The sequence below is a fragment of the Denticeps clupeoides genome, chromosome 5 (genome assembly GCF_900700375.1).
Source record: "Denticeps clupeoides chromosome 5, fDenClu1.1, whole genome shotgun sequence".
NCBI classification, from domain to species: domain Eukaryota; kingdom Metazoa; phylum Chordata; class Actinopteri; order Clupeiformes; family Denticipitidae; genus Denticeps; species Denticeps clupeoides.
In genome coordinates, this window is record NC_041711.1 from 21,873,554 (window position 1) to 21,899,341 (window position 25,788).

Here is a 25,788-nt window from a genome sequence, read left to right on the forward strand (position 1 = left end):
ACAATCAGCAAACCATGACCCTTCAAGATTGGGTTGGACACAATAGATATGATGGCTGTAGTCTGATTCCTTCACTTCTTCCTCTCCAACGTGCCAAATTCAGGATCCAGCCTGTGTCAATGGACTGTGAGAGTGCTGGCATCTCTATGGTAATAAAGTGATTAGTGCCGTCATTTGCTCAACATGACCCAGTGGTTTTAAATAGGCAGGGTGGAAAAATGGATGCTTCTTGAACTTTTGACCTGTAATGGCTACATAATTGTTTAACAAGTACAATAATCAGACAGGTGAATGGGAGGGAGGAAGACTGTAATATATGAAATGGGACATTTCTGAAAGAAAAATGCTGTAAAATGTTAAATGAATTGAATAATCTTCTTCAACTGGCTGCTTCATTGTTGGTTTGTGCGCATAAATGTAATGACAGTTACACTTGGAGGCGCTGCAGTGTTCTATTCAGCTTTTTTATGTTTTTAGAGTCAAATGGCATGCCTGTGATGTCATTCAATACCTTTCATCTCAAAGATTAGTGTATGAAAGCATTCACAGTCAAGTCCAATTGATTAGGGTATTACAGAACTATTTTGGCCATCTTCTGAGTGGTCTGGGGAACCTGAGGGGGGGCTTTGATGGTCTCTGAATGGCTAGATGAAACTAGATCAAAATCAATGTGTCTCAGTTCACATAAAATGCTCCCTACCAACTTGAACAATTTCATTTCCAGAGCTGGTGAAAATTCCAGCGTCCACTAAGTGGACTTCTAAGAATGCAGTTCCACATTGTGTCCATTGTTCAGGAGAAGAAACAAGTGCTGAAGATAACATAACTAACACTCAGCAACCTAAAATGTGTGTAAATATTAATACTGACTTAATTTGCTTTTGACTATGTCTCTGTATTTTATAGAAACTTGTCAGTCAATTAGATGATGGTGGGGTGAAGGCATAGCATACCAACTTAAATTAACCTATATTAAAACTTCTTCAAACCTTATTTAAAAGCATAATTTGTATTATACACAACAACCAATTACAGATCTCCCCTGACAACAATTTCTCCTGTCTTGTAATAAGTGGATTATCTTGATTATGGGACAAGTGTCATGCGTCGGCATCTTTGGACTAGCCAGGTGAAGCCTGTGTGTGTTGGATCCTGATCACCCCAGGTCTATTACCAGGTCTCATTATATATGAGTTAATGTCTTATGTCGATATTAATCTTTAACAGCCTTAAGGTTTCCTTTTGTGTCCTGTTCATATGTTCCTGACCATCACATCAATTATTTTCATTCATTAAACACACCCACTTCACACTTGTTATGCTCTGGTTTCTACTCCTTCTCTTGTACCATGACATCAAGTCATTATTCTGGTTTCAGTCTTTAATTCAGAATGGAAATTGTCCAAATAAAACAGAGCATATAAAAATTGCTAGCAAGTAATCTACAACTCAGAGGTAACAATATCTACTGATGCTTACAGAATACACAATGACTCCAGCAGTTCAAGTCTAAGAGTACTAAAACTCAACCACACAATAGCTATATATGGGTGGTAGTATCATAGTGGGTAACTGGACTATGAACCAGACGACCCAGGTTCAAATCCCACTTACTACCATTGTGTCCCTGAGCAAGACACTTAACCCTAAATTGCTCCAGGGGGACTGTCCCTGCAATTACTGATTGTAAGTCGCTCTGGATAAGGGGGTCTGATAAATGCCGTAAATGTAAATGTAAATCTATAACTTTTGAATCCTGTGTAAGATTAAGAAGATTCAGACTGCCAGAGACCAACCCAGGGCAGGATGCAGGCACACACACTAGTCACATAACACACACTCACATGCTCAAACCTAATTACAATTTAGTCACCAAAAAAATGTGGTAAAAATAATCTTTTTTTTTTTAATAATCTAATGCAAAACAACATTTTAATATGAAGAACTCTGTAATTTCAGCGAATCCATCTCTGTCCATGGTCCTGAACGCAGAGTGCCTGTAACCTGATTGTGGGTCTTGTCAGCATGATTGATGCCTTTCTACCTGTTCCAGGTTGTATCTTGCAAGTTTGTCTTTGATTGATGAAGCCATTCACAAAAAAAAATCTTCAGATTTCATTAGGTAGCACATTTTTAAAAAGCAGAAGGAATTTGGTGAATTATTGACTCCAATTCACTCTTCAGAATAGATTCTCCAGCTGTACTTTATGAAATTTAATATGATTGGGAAAATTCTTCCACTCTTGGTGCTGAGACACAAATTTTTTTCTCTCCTCACACTTCCAAAGCAATTAGCTTTGAAGCTTTTCTGAAGCTATTCTTGCCCAAGTTGATAGCAAGCGTGGCAAATAAGAGTCTAAGCAGGTCCATTGGGGAGCCCAGATAAACACATCAACAGCAATGGGAAATGGAGGGGGCGAGACACAGAAGAGGAGGTAGCAGTGACTGGATAGAGAAAATGAAATAAATAAATAAGAAATGTAATTATTTTAACAGTTAGACTGTGTGCTTGGCCCTTCATTACCAGGCATCAGTGCCATGCAAATGAACTTGCAGTTGAGCAAAGCACGAAACTACTGGCTGAGCAAACTAAAAGCTGCTGATGTGCCAGGCACATCCAACATCTTTGCACACTAATGGACATCAGGAAAGAAAAGTGCAAAGGTGTGGACATTTCAGAATTGGGCGTCACAAAGTTGAGAAAAAAAACACTATTTGTCTTCAGTTTAGAAATTAAATAATGATCAAGGATTTTCCTTCCATGTAACACCACAAAATAAACACGAGTTATAATATTAATACATTAAAATATATTATAAACACAGTTACAAAGATCAGATTGATCTGACATAATTTCTGTTTATTTGATCAAATGAATTTCTAGTAGGTTTCATGAACTATTAAAATAAACATCTATTTTTTTGGTTGAAATATGTAGTATTGTGTAAAATACATAGCATTAATGACAATGTCACGATTGGGTGCAGCTGGGAAAACCCGCTGGCACCAATCTGCTTGACAGCAGGGCTCCAGCCATGAACAGGTGTGGCTGGAGCCCGGTTATGAGGACCTTCTGAGCAGCCGATCGGGGCTGCGACATTTTATGTGGGCCCTGTTACTTACCTCCTGTATGTTTTTTAGTTCCTGGCAATTGCCACACGCCAGTGGGTTTGTTTCTGTTGGTCCCTCTGTTGTTTTCCCCAGGTTGGCCCTCAAGCCTGTTTTTGTTACTTTGTGTTAATAAATCATTGTTTCCCAGTATGTCTCGCTTTTGCGCTTCCTTCCCCGGTCAGCGATGTGACAGACAAGATAAAATTATGAACAAATAAATGAGCAAAGCAACATGCTGAATACAATGTCACAATAAAGAACACAGAACAAGCAAGAAAATATTTCAAACATTTATTGCAATAGCTGTTTACCTGTAGCAGTAACAAGGATTAACTGTTTAAATATCTAAGATGAACACCCCCACGACCAACAGACATACTGCAGTTAAGCAACTCACTCCATCCCACTGTTTTTCCTTTGTTTTGTTTTTTTTTTCACTTTTTTTCTCATATTGTGACATAAAACATGGAAGTGCTATACAAAATGAATGCTCCTATCATGTACAAATTAATGCTTTTCAAGGAAATGAAAGAATGGCAAGAATTAACTGGATCAATTTAAAGCTTTTTGTTTTGAGCATGCTTCATTGTTCGAAAAATGGCACCCATGCCAACAAGCAGGTACAAAAAAATCAACAAAAAAGTGACACGGAGGAAAACCCCACATTTCACCAGCAATTTAATTATTTTAGTCACATGCTTGTGCATGTCTTTTTCAGACAATGATTATCCATTGTTTTTTTTTTTCTTTTTTTTTGCACTGGTGAGATAATATGTTGGTACCTGCCAAACATCCACTCTGTACAGCCTGAATCAAGTGCAAAGAGCCATTTGTGTTGCCAACATGTGTTTTCTAATCCGTACAATACTGGTATCACACCATGAAGGCACAGGAAATCTAAAATTACACTCAATCATTTTCACATAGTATGTTGAACAGAATTACATTGTAGAATGAAGTGCGTGTTTTCAAGATTGCAAGTACTCATTTCAATTATATCACAAATTTAAATTCAAGCTTTACAACAGTGATTGAGTAAAATAAAATATCCATCCATTTATAAATATATTGCTGTTGAATTGTTGCATTCTTTTAACTTTTTTTTTCGAGGAAATGGCAATGTTTTTTCTTTTTGAGTAAAAATTAAGCTTTAACACTCTATAGTAAAAACTTGTTTGAAAAATAGGTTTGTAAGGGCTACTGTCCCAGTTGAACATATGTGGACTTCAGAACTGTGCAGGTTTATGATCAATGACTTGTGTTTATCACTCAATTTTTAAAGAAAATAAGCCTCATTTAATTGCATTAGCAGTATGTTCATTCTGACTGACAAATTTGTAAAATAAAGAATTAAAAGACAAAATAAAGTAGCAATAAGAATAATTATAACAATATTAATTGATGAAATCCATGATCTAATCCATGTGAAATATTACAATTACATAAAATTGGTTAGTATTAAGTCCTATTTACAAACACGTCAACAATGACAGACTAAACAAGTGTCCACTAACAGTGTTATTAGTACAATGCTTTCTTAATTGTAATTCCATTTTTCTTTGATGGTGTAGATTAATATAGTCCCAAAACAGCTCAATAACAACCACATCACGATATCTGTATATATTGGTCAGCCATAATATCAGTTTAAACTGTTAAATATATCTTTATATATGCATATGAATACTCCATTTTCAGTTTCTCTTTTTTTCTGTAGAGCCTTCTCAAATTTGATCAAGATGAAGTACACAGGAGGTGCCTGTATATCGCAGCAAGTCCCTTGTGATTCAATGAAAGGAATCTCTGAAAATAAAACCAGTGGTTCCACTGAAAAAGTCAAATCGCATAGTATATGTTCCTGCAAAAGCACAAGTCTAGTATTCTAACTCCAAACACAGAACTATCACACTGAAGTCGCAATAGCATCAATCTAGAAGAACCCCAAGGGAAAACAAAAGCCACATGAAAAAAGGACAACGGCTGGAACAAGTCGCCTTTCAGGCTAACAACGGCTTTTATAGCTGCTGTTCCTTTGGGTTCTCCGGTCCAGAGGCGTGCTGGTAGGACTTCAGGCTGGCTAACGGAATGTCAGCCACATGACTTCCACTGTTGAAGTGTCCCTCCGAACTGCCGAACTGGACCCGCGTGTTCTCGCTTTTCCAGGTTCGGCTCAGCGTATGCCCGTTCAGCAGTTTTTCTTTGGACCACTCCTTTTGATTGGCAAAGTTGGAAACAGGTGACTTGGGTGTCTGGTAAGTGCCCAGGACCGGGGGCATCCAGCAATTGTCTGAGTGACCCAGCACAAGGCATTCCTGGGTGCACATCTCTGTGGCTTCCACTAGGCCTCGAGGTCCGAGGGGCCCATCTGCAGGAAGAAATGGACACGGCACTCAGTGAACATTTAGGATGCTATTCAACCAAAGTTCTATCAACAGAGTTAAAGAAGCAGCATTTCTGTCCTTATTCATGCCACACTGAGCTTCAGCTAATGGCAAAGCACCCAGATGCTGCTTCTTTTGCTGCAATGAAATAGAGGGACAAGTCCAGTTGTTAATTAATTTTCCATAGAAATATGGTTATTACAATATCAGTGGATGGTTGCATGTGTGTAAAACGTTTGTGCATGATGCAGAAAAACAGAACCTGCCATCTTGTAAAGCTTTTTATTATGGTCTGGGATTAACTCAGAAACAACCCCCCACACCGCACCCCCACCCCCTCCCCAACAACCCCCCTTTCCCACTGCATATGGAGTGTTTCTGGGAGAGTGTGCTGTTTGTTTATTCACTGTTCTTTCTGGAAACAATGGCTGAGTGGGCGTTTCCCTCTGAAGCGCTGAAAAGAGACTTTCACAGGTTTCGAAAATTCCAAATATTGCTTAGCAGAGGCGGGCAAAATAGAATACAGCACCAAACAATTCATTTGAAAATCATACAACATTGTAATATTATTTTACTAATGCTAGGGCCGGATGTAAAGGAACGGCATTTGCAGCATATACATCCTACGTCAATGACATCCAATCATGTAAATGTAGTCATCAAGTAATCTGACATCATGTCGTCCGCATGAAAATGAACCCTTGCAGAGATCTTGAATGCTGCTCACAAAAGAGCCAGAATATCCCCCAACATTTCAATACAAGTTAAGAACTCGCAAGTTAAAATGCACAACATTTGAGAAACAAGAACAGAATAACTCATGGATCTGGAGATTAAACTGATCCGAACTGAAATAATCATAGTACCCAATGATTGAGTGCTGAAAATAAGACTGCACTTTTATAACTGGTGACTGCCTAATTCCACATCCGCGTACAGTGGGCATGACAAATCATGGTTTTAATCATAAAAGTGTTTCTGATATATTGATAAAGCCATTACTGCGTGTACAGCACAGTGACCGTGATGAACACAAGCAGTTAGAATAATAAAGAGCAATTCACAGTTATAGTGCCTTTGGGATTATGGATGAAGGGCTGCTATTTAATTACTACAGTAATAAAATAAATTTAGTAATTACATGGAATAAATAAGTGTGGTAGAATGGTGTGTGTGTGTATGTGTGTCCGGGGATCGGCTCCAGCAACCATGACCCGGAGCAGGAATTCACGGTTATGGAAAGTGATTGAAATGCATGTAATCTAATACACAAATTAAGGGGTTAACCTATAAAGGTACTTTTAAAATTTCGAGATTTACATAGAGCCCATCTTGTGGGCTTGGGCGCATTCACACAGACACGTATGCACACAGAGGTTTACACATACTCACAGACATACAGTGTCTGGACTGGTTGAACATGTCTTGTATTAATAGGAAGGGAACTGTGTACTGTTAAATAACATTTTTAATATTCATTATTTACTGTGACTTATACAGATCTTGGTTGCTGATGTGTTTTTTTAAGCAGGTACCGAAGCAGATTGTCAGTGATTGTTCCTCCTTCTCCAAATTCCACCCACTCCCCTTTTTTTCTCTCCCTCCTCTATATGCAAACTTTCTCCTCAACTTGTAATTTATCTCTCCTTTTTCTCTGTCCCCCAGTCTTGTCTGTCATAATTGTAGTTAAATAATAAAAAAAATAGTAATATTCTAAATATTTTTTTTGTCTGTGAATGATTATAGCACAGATACACATAAACACTTTCATATGTCAACTGTGTCACTGACAGGTTGGAAAAAAAAGAAACATGAATTATAAAGAAGGATTGATATGATTATTTTTTAGAAATAATTGTTTATAATTACACTATGCAGACAAAGTTATTGGGACACACACTTTAACCACACTCTCTTCAGTATTAAATTCAGGTCGTCCTTCAATGTTACCAGTGTTACCACAGCTCTATAAGCACCAAGCACCTAGCCCTGTAGTCCATTCATGTGGGTTATTCTGAAGAGGTCGGTCACTTCAGTGAGGTCAGTGACTGTGATACAATGCAACAGATTTTATCCCTGGTGGATATTCTGTGGATATATATACTGTCAACTGTGAGTGGTATCATTGGCAAGTGGAAGTTTTAAAAAAAAAACTTGGAGTCACAGAACAGGGTCACTGACCATGGCGTGTTAAAGCCGTCAACGCTCTGCTGATTCCATTGCTAAACAGTTACAAAGTCACACTTTCATTAATGTATGGAACGGGCTTGCTCAGCCGAGCAGCTGCACACAAGCCTCACATCACCATGGAGTGGTGTAGAACACACAGCCACTGGACTGTGGAGCAGTGGAAACATGTTCTATGGAGGAACAAATCCCACTTCTCTTTTTTGCCAGTCAAATGGTTTCTGGGTTTTATGGATGCCAGGAAAATGTGTCTGTAAATTTTGGTGGGGACAATGACATGCCACTTTGTGGACACTATATGGGAAAGTCCTTTTCAATTCAAGCATGACTGTGAATGCACAAAGCAAGGTCCTTGAGGATCTTATGGAAGGTTTATGTATATTAATGCCGTTAACATGTGGGTGTAATATCAGGTGCAGTGGAGAATTTTTTGGGGTTAGACTTGGTATGGATTTTGAACGAGGACGTTTTTTGTTAACACATTAAACAAGGACTATCAATGCCCTCCTCTGCTCCGTTATCAGTCATTTCGGTCTTTGCCAGCTTTACAGTGAACCACATTAAGTGGTACTGCGTGTGTTGCTTCCATATTCCAGCACCTCAGCAGCACAGACATCCCAACATGAGAAATTTCTCTAGTCTGTGTTCAACATGGTTATGTCTCGCGATGCACGCTCTTGTTTGCCTGCTCTAGTTTCTGTGAATTTTTTTCAATTTGTGGGCATCTGGGAGCCGGTATCAATATGCGGGAGTCTCCTGGAACTTCCGGGACATTCGAGTTGTCTGGCAGCTGATCACTGCGATCGAGCTGAATTATATTGTGATAATTGATCAAGATTGTACAGTTGCCCAGCCATATGTTCTAGTTCTTTTGTCCATATGTTATGCCCTCACTTTTTAAACAAGGCTGGCAGTGAAAGTCTCAGAATGTGAATGATTGCTTTGTAATGAAGTCCACACCTCATAGCACAAATCTAAATGTGTTTTTGATTAATGCACTTGGTCAAAAGTCCACTGGCAGAAAATGAACCACCTCTGCCTTAGCCCATGCAGTCCAATCCGCTGGGTACATTCAGATTTAACACCTTTTCTCCCATTACCACCTAAACACAAGTTGTGCAAATGACCCTAGACTGCCAATAATTGGTACATTCGGCCTGCATCGATCAGAAAAGAAAGCAGTAGAGTGATACAGAGCTGCTCCTTTGCAGCAGCAGTTTGGAGTGTGGAGAGTGTGTGATCTGCATTCCCTCAGGAATCTTATTGACAGCAGTCATTTTAGCAGTGAAGGGGACTTTACCCAAACCACCACCCCTAACGAAAGGAACAAACTATCATCTTCCAGGATGCATTTGGACAGCAATGGCTCTGTCAAGCCCAACAGGGCTCTGTTTGATGCCCTCAATGTTTGGTTTGTGGCATACTGTGTGCCCATAAAAGAAATTATTAACATTAACATTTCTCATCCCGCAGACACCTCAACCGAAAGCTGCAGTCCAAAACATCAAATGATGTTTTCCAGAGTCACGCTGATGAGTGCATGAAGTGCATAAAGCAGGTTTATGAAAACATAACTATATGGAAGGTGATTAGCCTCCAAAATGTTTCATTTTGGGCTATTGATAAGGGTTCGTTGTGTTTGCAAAATATTTTGAAATTCTATATATGGTGCAGAGGCAGGCTGGATTAAGATGAAAAAAGCTACACAATTCAATAATTTTAAATCCACATTTTAAAATATGTGGATGTGCCTGGCTGAACTGAGTGGGGATCTAAATGACTGTTACCATAAACTGAAGAGTAAAGCCTTTCCACAGCAGTGCCTCAAAACACAACATACGAAAACACTGAGAAAAATACCATATTAGAAGTTGTTTGCAATAACATGTTGGGACACACACACACATTCTCTCTCATCTCTCTCTCTCAAGTTTAACAGGAGCAAAAAACCTCCAAAGAAGTGGATGAGTAAACCTCTGCACTCTTGAACCTTTCTGCCTAAGCAATGTAGAGAAATAGCCCATACTTCTCATAATCCATATCGCTATATCTCAGTGTCATCAAAATTACATTGAGTGTTTTGTGAATATGTCTTTGAATGAACCCAACTCATCACATACTCAGTCTGCGTAGCTAGAATAAATACATGAAAAGAAAAATAAATGATATATTCACTGAGAGCAGAATGGGTGAGTAAATATGATATGGAAAAATACATTTGTGAACTCAGCTTCAAAGAAACATGAATAGTGCACATTAAACAGCTTGTGTGGTTTATTGCATTCAGCATGTTGATAGACACCTCGGCAAATACTGAACTTAAAGGATGTTTATAATTTAAGCAAAACGAGCAAGCTAAACAGGAACTTCTTTTACATGGCTCTTGCTTTTAAGTTAAGTTTTAAGTCTGCGGAACAAATCTGTGTGAGGTCATGTTGATGACTTACTAATTGCAGCCTTTAATTAATTTGACCTCTGGGGCAAAGCCAAGAGTAAAGATCGTTTTTTTTATTATTAAAGATTTTAATTCATGAAAATATCCTGGTTGTGTGTGTTTTTTGTTTCTTTCAGTGTAAATAATTCTTCATAGTACTATCAAACTCAAAAGATTTAAAAATATCTACTCAATTCTCTATAATGATTTTACACTTGCAAGAGATCTCACACAATTTAATCTCCAGGTCAAACTTTTTCCTTTATACACTCAAGTTAATGTGTTTACCATCTGCATTGACAGAAAAATTGGAGGCCATTTTTTATATACGTTTTGCTGCCGCACCATCAGGGCACTTCTGTCTCATTACCATCCTGAATAGTGAAGATGGAGGTAATTGCTCCATCTTTCTGTCCCTTAATAAGAACATGTCGCCTTGATCCTCACGCGACTGGACCCTTATTACACAGATGGGCCTTTAAAATCATCAGGGAAAATTTCCATGTCCTGATTGTGATGGTCCTCTGAAAGGTTGATTACTACGTCAACTGCCCCTCCCCCATAAAAGAACCCCACCCCCATGTGTCCACCCCTCCCAGCTTGACTTGAGGAGTCCGTCGCTATCAGTCCCCTTAATGGGCTCCTGAGATGCTTGGCAGAGAGCAGCATTATGGGACTGACATGAAGAATCATAGGGAATGAATTAGATACTGAGCCGTGGTGACAGGAAAATGAATTTCACAAATGAGGCTGGAGAGAGAGAGAGAGAGAGAGAGAGAGAGAGAGAGAGAGAGGAAGAGAAGGCATGCTGGGAAACCTGCTCCATATCCTCACGCATTCCAACTCTAGACAACTGTTTCAATAAAAATTATGCCATCTATTACTGTAAAGGATGAGGTTGTAGGCTGTTTGTTTTATAGAGCGATTGCTACTGAACTATTTTACAAACAATGTTGGTTGTGGAAAAAAATCTTTGTTCTTCTGCTAAATTTGGTAAATGTCAGTCTATTTTGATTATAGTATTTATGTGGAATCTCAACAAGGCTTTTAACACCTTTGGGGAAAAAAACTGCATGGTATTTTAGTCTTCTTTATAGAGCCTCATCAACAAGCAAAAGAAATAACATCAAACCTTTGAGCACACACAATAATCCAAATAATGTGGGCTGTGGATTGTTGGCCCCCCTCTATTGTTTATTAATCTCATGCAGCCATGACCACAACCACGTATTTACCACCTTTTCAGGGTGGTCATAAACGGTTTTATGAAAATAGCAATGCTGTGAGAATGTTCTTGGCACTAAGGGTTACTCACTTACTTACTCACAAAAGAAAAAGTGCTTTAAGTCCCTTTTTTAAATGTGAGGGTTCCGTGACGAGATCAATGGGCAGAATCAACAGGAACATCATTGTCTCCTTTAAGCACCCAGGCTTGATGCTTTTTAAAGGGTACATTAAAATAGGAAAAATCAGAAACAAACAGTGGCGTGGCTGATGCTGTACTTTCGTCAAAATATTTCTAGTTCTCTTCTCTCCCTTCCTGTTCCTAAGGATATAATTTCAGACCCATGATTGATTGTACCAGATGACCTGCAGCCATTTCTCGACTCTAACTAAATTAGCCTGGCTCAGTGCAGATCCGCTACTCCATCCCGGTGTTTCAGCTAATTTGTACATTTCTATTCCTCAGACACGATTGCTTTTGCCATTAATATGCAGTGTGAGTGTCATCTGAGACATCACAAATAGCAGCAGCATGTAACACATCTACTGTATTCAGTACTGGTAGTAGCCTAGTGGGTAACACACTCGCCTATGAACCAGAAGACCCAGGTTCAAATCCAACCTACTACCATTGTGTCCCTGAGCAAGACACTTAACCCTAAGTTGCTCCGGGGGGCTGTCCCTGTAACTACTGATTGTAGGTCGCTCTGGATAAGGGTGTCTAATAAATGCTGTAAATGTAAATGTAAATAAATTCATCACGTCACCAAAGGTACGGCATGAGCTGCCAGGGTAGACCAAAACAATGCCTGATTAAAAGACACGCCCCATGTCAACTGTAGAGGATGTGCTGTACTTTTTCTGTGGTTTCATCAGAAGGTTGGACTCAGAAGGTTTCTACTCACTAGTTAGAAGGGTCTTTCAGTTAAGTATAGCGCCAAATGAAATTCATCAGTTCACTTTTTATATCTCCTGACTGAGGTCAGGGTTAAATGGCAACTGGAACGTTCAGTAGTCATAGGATGCAAAGTTTTCCATCAAACACACACACAAACAAGGGCAAATCAATCCATCAACTTGCATATCTTTAGAATTTGAGAGGAAAACATCTGAAGAATCCATACAAACTCCTTAGACAGAGTTCCAGAACTGGACTTGAACCTAGGCCTCCCATAATGTCACCTGCTTTAAGTGTCAAGTCAACTTTTAAAGACACTCCTTCAGGGTTTAGCCTGAAACAGCATATTAGACTTTCAGAAATAATTTATGGGACATCTAATACATTAGAAGCCCTTACAGACATCTTCTGATCCTCAGCAAACAACTCCTTAAAGCTTCGCCTCCAAAGATGTTAAATCACTGGGGCCCTGGATGCCTATCAAAGGAATGAGGGGCTCTGTGCTGGCATCCCAGCTTGTTTGGTATTATCAATGTTTATTTTATGACTGCAGACATCAGTGAAGAATAAATAAATAAATACATTAGCACCCTCAGATTAGCACTCCCATGAATTCAGCTCAGGACCGGCCATCAGGATTAGATAGAATGCCTTTCTCCATAAAAGGAGCCTGTCAAGGAAAGTCTTTCATTTGGATTCCAAAAGAGACTGTTAAAACATTATTTACCAGGGTCACTGAACCCTGGTAAATAATGCTTTAACCATCACACGCAAATAGGGTGAGGATCATTTTTTAATTCCTTCATTTATTCAGCACACATCGTGGCTTTACACTATTTTAAAACCAAGTCATGAAGTTGTCGTGTGTGTAGCGTCAATCCATATGCCCTGATGACTTGTACCCTGGTGAATAACTTTTCTTAGATGCCTTGACCTAAATAAAGTCCTCCATGTCCTTGTAAGAAAGTTTTTTTTCATTTTTTGGATCCTTTACTCTTCTTCTGACTGTGTCATAAACACATTTTTTTTCTTGCTTTACATCAGCTGAAGCATATCTGACCTGACAAAGTGTGTACCTGTACAACAACAGAGTGAGGACAGGGCCTGTGGTTGGACCGAGATCACTGCAGCACATGGGAAATTGAAATATCACCTCAATACCAAGCCTGACAACATCACAGCCATAAAGCAGCAGCGCAGACCATATTCTCCCGCTCGACACCCAAAATGAAAAGAAGGCTGATAACAACAGTTAATATCATAATATTAAAGACTGTCACAATACCAGAGGAACGTTCACTTATGTTAAACTCAGTATTAACCTTTCATTTGTTCTCATCAGACACCCTTTTGTGTCTTTAATCCCACCATAGTGAGACCAAGGTATGTATGCTTGTCTGTCAAATCTTTATTAAAATATCAATTACTGTTGCATTACCAAAAACAAAATATGAGTACATTTCTGAGAATGTTTCTTCATTTTTTATAATATAATAAAATATCTACACACAAAATACAAGGTATACAGTACACATATGGTATATAATATATATAGAGAGAGTCTACACACACAATACAAGGTATACAGTACACATATGGTACACACACTTACAAGGAACACAGAACAAAGAACACCATAAATGGGCCTTGCAGCCTTGGGATGCAGGAGATGAATGGATGAAATGAAAAGCTGAATACAATAAAGGCACTGTAAGTACAACCGCTCACTGCTCATAGGCTGAGGGAAGAATAATGACCATCTTCAAGGATGTTAAAGTTGACTGACAACTGCATTTCACCGCAGTAACATGTTACCCATGTCAAACTTGGCATATACAAAATGATGGCTATGTATTTTTGTAATCTACAGGAGATACAGAAGATGAAACTCAATAGAAGATGGAAAAGTGAGGTAAATAGTGTAAATGGATTCACACACAGTGAGATGTGCAGATAAACAGGAGTGATTACCTCAGGCCATTCGGGGGCCTTATTAAAAAATGAATAATGTTAAGCTTCCATACTAAAGAGTGTCACAGTCTGAACATACTTTACGGTTGATATTAAATTTTCTGCTTTTCAGAGGGAAGTACATTATTTCCAAGACAGCTGATATTGCAACCGCACCTGCAGAAGTGAGGGGTAGTGCGGTGCAGTGCGGTCCCCTGACAGTTGCCTGTGGAATCCTGTTATTCTCTAAATGGTTATAATCCCAGTCACAGTTCCTGTTTCAGCGCTTTTCTCAGCTCGGCCTCGGCCCGGAGGCTCCATAGCCACAGCGCCTGTTGCCTGGCCTAGTTTCAGGGCCTGCGGCACGTCACAGTGCTCATGCACCCTCACCTCCAGTCAAACAGATGATCCCACCTGTCACCCTGACATCACAGTGGCGCTTATCAAGTCGTCTTGCGGGACCATCAAACAGTGGCTTGGAGGGAGGGGTGTGTGTGTGTGTGTGTGTGTGTGTGCATGTGTGAGACACTGCAGTACATTTCATTACGTTATGGCTCTTAGGTACATCCTGATTTTATTGTAGAGGTGTTAAGTGTGCTTCACCGTCATTCAACAAAATTAAGAAGGATCCATCGGATGCTGTAAATGTAAGTAAAGACAGAGCAAGAGGGCATGAGAGAGTTTTTTTTTTTTTTTCTCATTTTATTTCTCCTGGACATAGAGGATGTGTGTGAGCGAGCTGCATTGTTCTCCCTAAAAGCCAGGGCTTGCAGAGAGGCCACGTGGACATAAACAGCCAGGCTGCCGAATTCACAGCTCTGTGTTGTTTGTGAGTCATGCCAGAGCTTGTTGCTCTGGGATACTGCACACTAGAGGGCAAGCTTTCTCCACACACACACACACACACACACACACGCCTGGTCGAAACGCCGGGGGGCTGCAGCCAGAGCGTTTCAGATTTGCTGGGTGCTGACGGTTGCGCGGCCGCAGCGCACAGATGTTTGAGACGTCCACTAAGATGGATCAGTCAGGCGCAGAGATCATTAGTGCGCCGGCGTGATGGAGAACAACCGAAGCAAGGAGCGGGAAGTGGAGAAAATGGCGCAGCTGTGCTGCAGGCAAAGGTGAGTGAGAACTACACACGGTGCCTTTCTCACACACACAGGGTGGCTGTGGTGCGGCTGGGAAAAAACACAAACACACACACTCCACACTGCAAAGACAGCTTAGTTTCTCCAGCTCACAGAACCAGTCCCCACAGCACGCACTAATCAGGAAACAGGCTAATAATTACCAAGCGCCGCTCTCTCGCCATTTTCCTGCCCACATAGAAATCACGTTGGTTGAAGTGAATGAATTTTCCCTCCACAAAAGGTTCCAGCGAGCGGCCAACAGGGCAGAGGGTTGTAAATGGCAGCTGAGTGTCGCACTGTGAAAGCCTCATCAGATGTTGTCACTGAGAATAAACAAACCTTTTGTTTACAGGAGACAGACGGACAGACAGGGGGAAAGTCGGGGAGACGGACAGCGTCCCTGACCTGCCTGGGTCTCTTTCATCCACCACACACAGCTTCATTGTCTGGGCCAACTTACGTCACTATCTATTAATACTCCAGAACATCCGAGCCCAACAGGGCTTCGTATGCAAAACTGGCGCGAAGAGTCCCCACTGAGCGCCAACGCGTGTTATTAACAGAGCCACGCCACTGACCACAGAGAGAAAGAGAAATCATGTGTATTTCAACTGCTTGAAAATGCTAATACAGACTTTTTAGCAGCCTACATGATGGCAACACAAAGCAAGCTGCCGTGGCCACCATCATTCACACACCTTTTCATTAGGATTCTTACATCATTAAGGTTTAATAGATAGATGGAGGAAATAGATAGCAAGAAAGAAAATGTATAGTCCCCAAGGGAAATTCTGAATCCACGCAGAGGAATCTATGAACTCTTTTTTACTTTGTGTGATTTTTTTTTTTTATTATAGTGATTATCATTTAGTGTGTTTTTTTTACAAAATCTGCATACATGCACAAATCAGAACAATGTCAACATAGTCAAAAGTAAGATTTATGACAAGTACACAAGATTTGTTCTTTTTATACAATTAATACTGTTCAGAAACAAGACAAAAGATGACATTTGACCAGACAGCGCAAAACACTAGCTGTAACACTATAACACTATGATGTTCCATACAGACCATTAATGATAATAGTGTATTATTTGATGAAGTAAAAACCATCATTAGTTCTAATGATGGTTATTAAAAATGATATAAATTTGATATAATGGTAAAAAGTCATTTTACTTTATGTAATCTTAAATAGGTTGCGTTGAAATAACAATTCTTCATTGTTGCATTCAAATTCATCATAAGTTTAGTGACAGGATAGTGGTTTGTTTTGTACATAGTGTTTGTAGTTAGGAAAAATGTTTAACAGATCTATTTTATCATTATATATGAGATAAAAAAAATAAAAATTCAGTAAACAAATTTGAAGAGGTATAATTTTCTTGCTGAAACTACATTCCAGAAAACAGCTTGTGACCAAAATGAGTGTGGATGAATTAATTTTTCATTTTAAAATAAATGTGCTAATTAAAATGCTTGCTTGTTGTCAGTCTGTTTGGTACAATGTGTTTGCTGCCTGATTTAATGGCAAGAAATTGGCACCTGCGGTTCCTACGTGAATATAAGTTGGTTTTACCCTGGAAGTCTTGGTTTTTTGCCCATTAATAAACAGAAATCACACACTGTGACATTAATTCATGTAGCTGTTGTTGGAAATGTGCACTTCGTTCCTGTATGGACAGCAAATCAAAAGCATTAGGGCACATATTTAAAGCTGCATCATGCCGCTTTCAGAAGATCTGCCCTTTTAAACTTTAATCACATCACCGCAGGGGATCCTTTTCTTAATCAAAGTTCGGAGTAGTTTGAAGTAGTAGTGTGATGATTGGGTTTAATTATAAATGGATAAAAATGCATTGATTTGTAGAGAAGTATTGGCTCTTGAATGAGTTTTCAGGTGTGTTAGAATAAAAAAATTGAAGCCTTTGTTTTCTTCGGGTAGTGTTGTTAGGTTTTCTTCAGGTAGTGTTGGTGAACGTGGCTGAAACAGGGCCATACGCAGGACCAGACCCAATGTGCCGCACAATATTTACCGTCAGCTGTGATTTAAAATTCAAGGCTCTGGCTGCCCCAACGATTTCATTTCCCTTAGAAATCAATTACCCCACCACTGAGCTTGTTTTCATTCTGTTTTTTCAAATATCAAAGTTTAAAGAATTTCAAGAGTCACAGACATGGACATTTATTAACTCTATAAGGGTTTATTTCATTCTTCATGAACTCTAATTAAAACCAAGGCCACAAGTGCAAATGGGAGAAAGCCGTTATCATTGGCAGCACCCAAGAGGAGCTAAAAATATATGTAATTTTTTTTTTTTATCCTTCACTTCACTCAGTCATCATGGCACATGAGGCCCAAATACATATGTGTAAGCGTGTCTTTAATTCTTTTGGGGCAGAAATATATATATATTTTAAAAAAAAAAGTGTCTATTGTTAAGATTTATACAAATCACATAGTCGGCCTCTGTCTGAAGCTGAGACTGCTGGAATCCCCCAGAGAGCCTCCGAAACACTGGAGAGTGTAGTGCTAAGTAGTGTGGTCCTTTAATGTTGCAGCAGAGGGGGACTTGAGGGAGAGAATCTCTCTACAGTGTGACCATTAGGCCAAGCCAAAATCGGCTTCAGTGCTTCAGAACAAGAGGAAGAAGGAAAATGGAAAATATGCTTCCCTCAGCTTCTCTGACAGCATTAACAGGCAGGGATCACGCTTTTGGAGTCTGACACTCAACCCAGACACATGCCGACCCCAACCCATTATTCACAAGCATTCATTCCTGGAATTCTATTTCTACTTAAAAATGAGACAGAAGAAAGTGCGATCAGATGTCAGAGAAAGAGGAGGACATGTCTGATGACTCATTTTATCTCCTTCCCCTTCTCTTCCTCATCCTCACACAGTTACATTTGATGGCAAGACGCCAGGGCAAGGGGGTTGGGGTGTGGGCACCAGGTTTGTCACATCTGGGAGCGGGAGTTATTTTCGGGGGCCGGGAGAGATTGCTTTGTTCTATTTCCTCGGCCATAATCGAAGCGGATATGTGAGCTTCCTCTGATGAATCTGTTACACACTGATAATGATCTGTCCATCCTCTCCTCTTCTTCAGTCGAAGAAGAAAAAAAAGGTCTGAAGCACCACTTCAGAACCGAATCTGTAGACAATAACACAGACACACACCATGTTCCTCGTACCATTTCAAACCGTCGCTTCAAACAAGACAAACGACGCCCACACTCTGCCAAAATATTTCATTTGCGCTCAACAGACATTATTGCACTGGTAAGCAGTACGCAGTCAACATGCACTCCTGCAAGACAACACACGGCAACTCATTTACTACTTTCCAGGCTTCACATTCCCATGACAACCAACAAGAGGAAGTGTTGAAGTGTTTCTGGCCCACTTCAGCTTCCAAGGCTGGTGCATCTGCCAGAAAAACAAACAGAAAAAAAAATTCCTTTCACCAGAAAATGATTAGTGCTTGAAACCTGAGGGGCGAGGGGGGTTGCTGCCTTAGACTACCCACTCACTGCTCGACTTGTATCCCCCAAAAAACCCATGTCATCTCATTCTGACCAAGGAGGTATTTCACACCTACCCAGTACCAAGAAGACGTGTGGAAAACATGACATTTTGCACTGGGGAATAAAGTGCCTTGACAAATCTTTTCCCAATGAAACAGTATTAGAGACACGCATACACACGCACAGAGATCTATACATTCCAATTACACCAAGAGCCACTTGCGTGAGAACATGGTGTTGTCACAGCAACCATGCGTCAGATAAAATGTCAGATGGATTTGAGCAGCTGGCCGAGTCGCTGGTCCTATTCCTCCGCCTTTAATTAAGCAGAACAGCGTGCAGGTGACACAGTCGGCACACATTATAAAGCCGGCAATATTGGACTAATCTCTGCCTCACACTCGGCTGTGTGTGATTACGCGACCAGCCCAGTTCTACAGCCGGGGAAAATGATGGCAAATTAAATAAACACAATATCTGCCCTTTGGTGTGTAGCAATGATAATTCCACATAAAATTACTTTTATGAAAGCAGATGTAATGGGGACTAAATGGATTTGCTGTATGGGCGGTTGGTTGAATGGGTGTGGATACTGTTTCATCACCACCTGTCTATCTGGATGACAGAAGGAGAGCAAGGGGATCATAGACAGAATATCAGCAACATTATGCGATAATGAAAAAATAAAGAGACATTTACCAGTAGTCTGGGTAGTGTGAGTGTGAAAAAAGAGAAAAGGAGAGAAATAGAGAGAGAGAGGGCAGGAAGACAGAGGAGTGGATCTGCTCCTAAGCATTAACCCTGCCAGTGGCCTGGAGCGAGCTCTGCCTGAAACCACTTCAGCTGTGACCTCAGGAGTCCTGAAAACACACTCACACACAATGAGTGGGCACACATAACCAACAAACAAAATGCAGGTGCACACACAGGCAGCAGCCTTGCTCCCAGGACCTAGTGCGAATGGTGGGGTGGATTCTGCCTTTAAATACTATGTGAGTGTTGGTTTAAGTGCATGAAGTGTGTGTGTTGGTGTTAACGTATGCATGGGCCAAGACATTTGTCTCTTCAAATAGTTCAGGTGGGTGACTGTACCGGTGTTTAAGGTTAAAATTTGACTGGAATATCATCCTATGCCATTCCCTTGTGCACATGAAATACCACACACACACAACTCGAAACACACCTCAGAGTGTGTGTAATATATGAAAGTGCTACTGTAAACAATGGAGTCATCCATTGACTTTATCTCCCCATTTCCCAATGTACATGGCAGAAAAAAAGGACCCTGTTAATTCCTGCTACCTGCTGACAGTGCAGAAAAGAGTATTTTAGCATGTGCTGATAATGATTATCTTCATTCAGCACATCAATAGGCAACCCTGTAATGCAAGACTCTTCGCAGACATTCATTCTCTTCTATCAGGCGCTCGCTATTGTTGCGTCTCCATGAACTACTGAGACAACAACACACATACACAAAAGAAAAAAAGACACCCCTCTTTACACTATGATCACTTGGGTGAAAAAGACACAGGTTTGTCTTAAAATACAGAGATTTGGAGAGATAATATCAGTTTCTCACAATGACCTTATCTTCTTAAACAACAGCTAATTCCTGCTCTCAATCTCACCAGTTCTTCAAATTGCATTTGTGAACAGGTCTGCATGGTCTTTTTTTTTCAGCTGGGATAGTGAAACATGTACCTGTGCTGTACCCTAGTACCACTGGCCTGAAGAACCAGCTTGCCCTGGTCCATATCCTCATCGCTGAACACAGAGCTCTGCAGGGAGGCCAGCAGGAGGTGGCGGGTGGCTCTTTCATGTAACAAAAGCACCAAGAACGGCCAAAAGGTAAAAGATTTTTTTTTCCAAAAAAAGTCTGTAATGATTGTTTGTATCTTCAAATAGCTTTTTCCCAGACAACAATAAAGTTTACAAAAATGACCAGAAAACTGCTAAAGTGCCATTTCTGCTTCGCTCCAATGCGCATTCTGTTTTGGTGCCACTCTGAAAAGCACAAACGGCTCTTTTTTATGGAACTAAATCAGAGACTTTCAATTTGGCAATGAACAAAAAGACAAAACTCCTTTGATTTAAGTACACCACAGCATTCCATACTCATCTGCTACTCTACCAGGCTTTATTGTTCAGCCAATATGTTTGACACAACCTTGTCAGGGACAGACCTGAAATGAATCGCTCTCCATCACCCCAAACCTCATCCCTTGTGTCGCTGTCAAGGCTGAAGCCACCATAGTTTTTGTAAGAAAACAAACATATTCCTGCTTCAAATGCCAGCAAAATAAAATAGTTCTGTGGGGACATTCTTGGAACCTTTTTAATAATCAGCTCTATGCCTTTCAAACAGTTTCTGCTCAAGAAATAGCAAATCACTCGAATAAAAGATCCCAGGAACAATGCTGTGGGCCTTGCCATTCTCTAAAAACCCACGGATCCAGGTAGAGTTGGTCATCCAACCTTCATCTACCTTTTAAAAGTTGTGTGATCTGGGGTGTCTGGGGTGACACTAAATTATCAACTGTGAAGGTAAACCACCTTTGCTTCAACTCATCAAACAAACAGACCTACAACCGTAAATGTTCTCTGCAAACTTGGCAAAAAGCCTGATTTCATCCTCAGGCAGCACAGCCATAAATGGAAAAAAAAAAAAACTCTCCGACACTGTCCATTCATTGCTTCCCCAGCTTAATTTTTGGTGTTGATCATTAGCCTGCACCCGGAGAAAACTGATAATAAAACCGAAAAAGTATTTGCTCCTCTGGGGGCTCCCACCACCTCAGCCCACCTTTGCTTTGTTCTCCATCCCTCTGTAATGATTGTATTTTCTGAGGGCGCCTCACCTATGCGGCAAACATTTAGCCGGCATTACCTGAGGGAAGGGATAGCTAACCATCTTTATTAACCAACAGAAAGGATTAGGGAGCGCTTGCACTCGAAGTCAATCGAATGCTCACACCACCATAATGAGAGAGGGATAATTGTCTGGGAGTGGAGGATGTCTGAAGCTGCAAATGGTCTGATCGCAGATTCGCTCCCAGAATAGTCATATTGAAGATGCATTTTAATCGGCCCCCTCTCTCTCCCAGCCAGGAAAATGGGGGAAGTTGTTTTTCTCTATTCCAAAGTCACTTCTATTGAAACTTAGCAGCTAATATTGTGCCTGTTTTTTTGTTTTTTTTCACCAAGTTTTTTTATAATATTTTAAATTCGCTGCAGCTTCCCACACGCAGAAAAAACAAGTGAAAGGAGAGTCATTTCATACCAACTGGGCTATGTGTGTTTAGAGTTTCTCATTGCTTTGCTCTAGAAAGGAACATTACATAAACCTGCTCAAAAATACTATACGAAGACAATGTGGCAGCCCCTCATGTTGGATCAAAATTAATTTTTTTGCAACCCTTCTCCTTGCAACATATACCAGAAATTGTATTGTACCTCCATAATGACTTGAAGGTTTTTTGATAAGCAAGCAAGCAAACAAACAAATGAATAAATAAAGTGAAAAGAGACAATGCCAGAAGGTAAAGACCAAAAGAATAATGGTGCCCTTGCTATTATTTATGTTATGTATGTATGTATGTATGTATTTATTTATTTATTTCCCCATGAATCCCGGCCATCTTCCAGGGAAAACATAAGCCCAACACACACAGTCACTCTTGGTGTCATGTTTCCCACCATGCTAGAGCCAGCTTGCTATGGAGGAGAATGTGTCGCAAGTTACTGTGCAGTCGAGCATTAAATTGCCTTTGATGGAATGAGTTGCTACTGAGTTCTACCAACTTTTTTTCCCTCTAATGTTTAATAATGCCAATGTGGGGGCTGAGGTTAGGCAGCTACAAATAATTAGTGCAGTCTGGGAAACTCCGGGAGCTCATTTGAATCTCAGTAAAATGACAGACTGGTCCTTAGAGGTGAGGTCTACATACAGAGGCGGTTCACACTCACTGCCTCCTTTTCCAGCGTGAAACAGAACAGAAAAGAAGTTAAAGTTTCTTAATGGCACACAGATAAGTCCGGACGAATTTGTGACATCTTCTACAGACCGAGTGATTTGATTTCTGATTTCTTATTAGATCGTTATAAATCCTAATGTGCAGCATGTATCTAATAAACTTGGGGATGAAAGTTATGTAAACTTTATGCTGCATTCACACACTAGAGAAACCTACCTAAAGACTTGAACATTTGTACTATTTTTTTTCCAGTAGTCTTTGGCTTGTCCACATTATCTTAAGAAAACTGTATTAAGACTCATACAAAACTCATGAACACTAGTCAAGTTGAGAGAGGAATTTAGTTGCTTAGAAGTGGCCCTGGGTTCCATTTGGCCTGACTCCCCTTGCTCTTGAGTGATCTTGGTTGTTTGTCCACGTCTATGGTAACAAGTCTGACAGATATGCAATACTGGATAATTGTCCCAAGTAAAGTCTGTCCTTGTGTAAAAATATGGACAGTTCTAAAGGGTTTTTCACACTTTTTTTTGTACCAGTGTTCTGGAATATCATGTGCATGCCCCATTGTTTGACATGATGCTCCATCTTAACACTTTAATTGCTGTGGGTGGAAAGAAAGAAAAACTTTCCTGTGGTGGCAGATTGATGTTTTGTCTCTGAGATTTCTATACCACTATTATCATCCCAACATCATCAGCATCCCTCATCAGACATCAAGCTGAGCATGCTGCGGCAACGAATGTGACCAGACAGAGCTTAACGTTCCCCAGACGCCATGCAGTGGGGTAAAATAATGCATCTAAGGGAATGTTCCAGACCTTTCAGACCCATCCGTGCCCAATGAAGTATCAGTCCAGAGCTAGGGCTGTTTGCACTGCAGATGATATCAGTTTCATGTTGGGTCTTTGATTCTGCAGAAGTAGGTGATTAATGTGCTTCTCAATTTGTTTCCTCCAACCCACGGGAGGGTTTATTCCAGTGCTGATAGGTCTTGAGAATGATGGCAGGCTTCAGAAGCAGATAAATTGTCCCGGACCAGCATGTCAGTTTACCACCACCCCCCACCCCCCACCCCCCAATACTCAATACTACAGTGTTTCCACCCTAACAGCTGTTCTCTTCTGATGTGCAGTGTAATTACCTTTTTAAAAAACAATTTGTTGCTCTGAACAAAGCACTAATCAATTTCTCCCACTGGCAAAATGTAGGAAGCGGTGGGGGAACGAGAGGAAGGTGAAATAAATAAATAAAAGTGTGCATTCTTTAATCTCGGGCAGATGAGAAATTATAAAAGTGACCTTAGTGCAGGATGATTTATGGATTCACGAGGAGAGCAATTACAGCAGGTGATACCTCTGAAATTCCCAACCGCAGGAATTAACTTTACTCTTTGCCGTGCGCCTTGGCAACTTGGCAAGGACACTGGGACGCTACCTGGCCTTTTCTGCTCTGACACTAACAAAAAGGTCTCCCTTATGCTTTCACAATTATGTGGAAATCATTTTGTTGTCCCCCTCTTGCCAAGTAATTATACTTAGTGATATTGTGGATAATAATTTTGCTAACTTAAACACTTGCTCTTTTTCACAGACACACACACACACACACACACACACACACACAAAACTACAAACACACACAAACATTAGTCACACATGGAAGCAGTTCAATGAAATTATCTAACAAAAACACAGGGGTTCTTAACTGACTATGCTCAAAAATACAACATTCACAGTAAAGAAAATTTGTTCATCTCTTAAACACCTCAGACAAAGCTGGGGGAGGTGAGGTAGGTCATGGATTCCTTGGCTTATGCGCTGAGTACTGACATGATTTAAAATCCAATTGCTGCGTTGTTCTATGCTCTGCCAGGATCTGTATAATGAAATACCAGGCTAAAAATGCATTAAGTTTACATTACTAAACCCATGTCGTGAGGGCATGTTCTGAATGGAGCTCGTACAACAGAACAGAAACCCTGACAAAAGAGAATCAGAATCAGAAAGCTCGGAATGTTGTGTAAATATCCCTCGCATTCAGCATAATGAACTGTCTCTCTGTACATCACCCTACACCTTCTTAATTTAGAAATTATTTATTTAATGTACAGTATCTTTTTTGTCACAAACTACCACTGAAGAACCTTTGAGCAAGGTACCATCCCCACACACTGTGGCTGTCCACTGCTCCCTCAGGGGATGGGATAAATACAAAGACTGACCCGTAATCAGAAGGTTGCCAGTTTGAATCCAGAGGCCCCAAGGTTCCACGGATGAGCCACTGAGCAAAGATCCGTCCCCACACACTGCTCACTGGGTGCCTGTCATGGCTGCCCACTGCTCACTAAGGTGATTGGTCAAATGCAGAAGGCACATTTCAATGTGTGCAATGTGTGCTGTGCTGCAGTGTTTCACAATGACAGTCACTTTTATATATTTATATTTTTTTACAGTTTTCAGATCCTGGAGATGCTCCTTAACAACCTGTTTTGATTATTTGTATAACCATGATTATATATTATTAATACTAAAATTATTCTCAGTAAGAAAAAAAACTTTATGAACATGCTACTAGGTACTTTGGTTTTGCTAAGAAGAACAATAGGATATGAGGTAAGAATTCTTCTGCTGACACCACTTTCCCTCAGAGCAGCCATGCCAGCCACGCCAAGAACAGAAGCGGGTCAGCTTCGCTACACCAATTCCTCCCTTTTAGCTGAAGTTCACCACAGTGAGAGCAAGTGAGGGCAGGAGTTCAGAAGCAGACAAGAATATCTGCAGTACGTATCTACAAATTCAACCTCGGAAGGTCATGTATTTCACGACCTCGCATAGACTAATTTTATACAGGGGTAGGCACTGAAACGAATCTTCATAAGACTCACGGGGGTTTGAAAGGTCAGCCCTTGCAGTAAAGAGAAAAAAAAAAAGTCCATAAATCCTCCCCTTGAGAGGAAAGCACAC

The 25,788-nt window shown here is 40.4% G+C and overlaps 1 protein-coding gene across 6 annotated transcripts in view; it reads right to left on the reverse strand.

The window, feature by feature from the left end:
- Positions 1-3,386: 3,386 nt before the first annotated feature.
- pcdh9 (protocadherin 9) overlaps positions 3,387-25,788 on the reverse strand; it is a 175,078-nt gene continuing 152,676 nt past the window's right edge. For 4 of the 6 annotated variants that reach the window (XM_028979371.1, XM_028979368.1, XM_028979369.1 and 1 more), the window contains one exon: positions 3,387-5,476. In XM_028979371.1, coding sequence (XP_028835204.1) covers positions 5,127-5,476 — 350 coding nt within the window. In that variant the 3' untranslated portion in view covers positions 3,387-5,126. The remainder of the gene's footprint in view (positions 5,477-25,788) is intronic. The other 2 variants (XM_028979375.1, XM_028979372.1) reach the window with 1 other exon arrangement.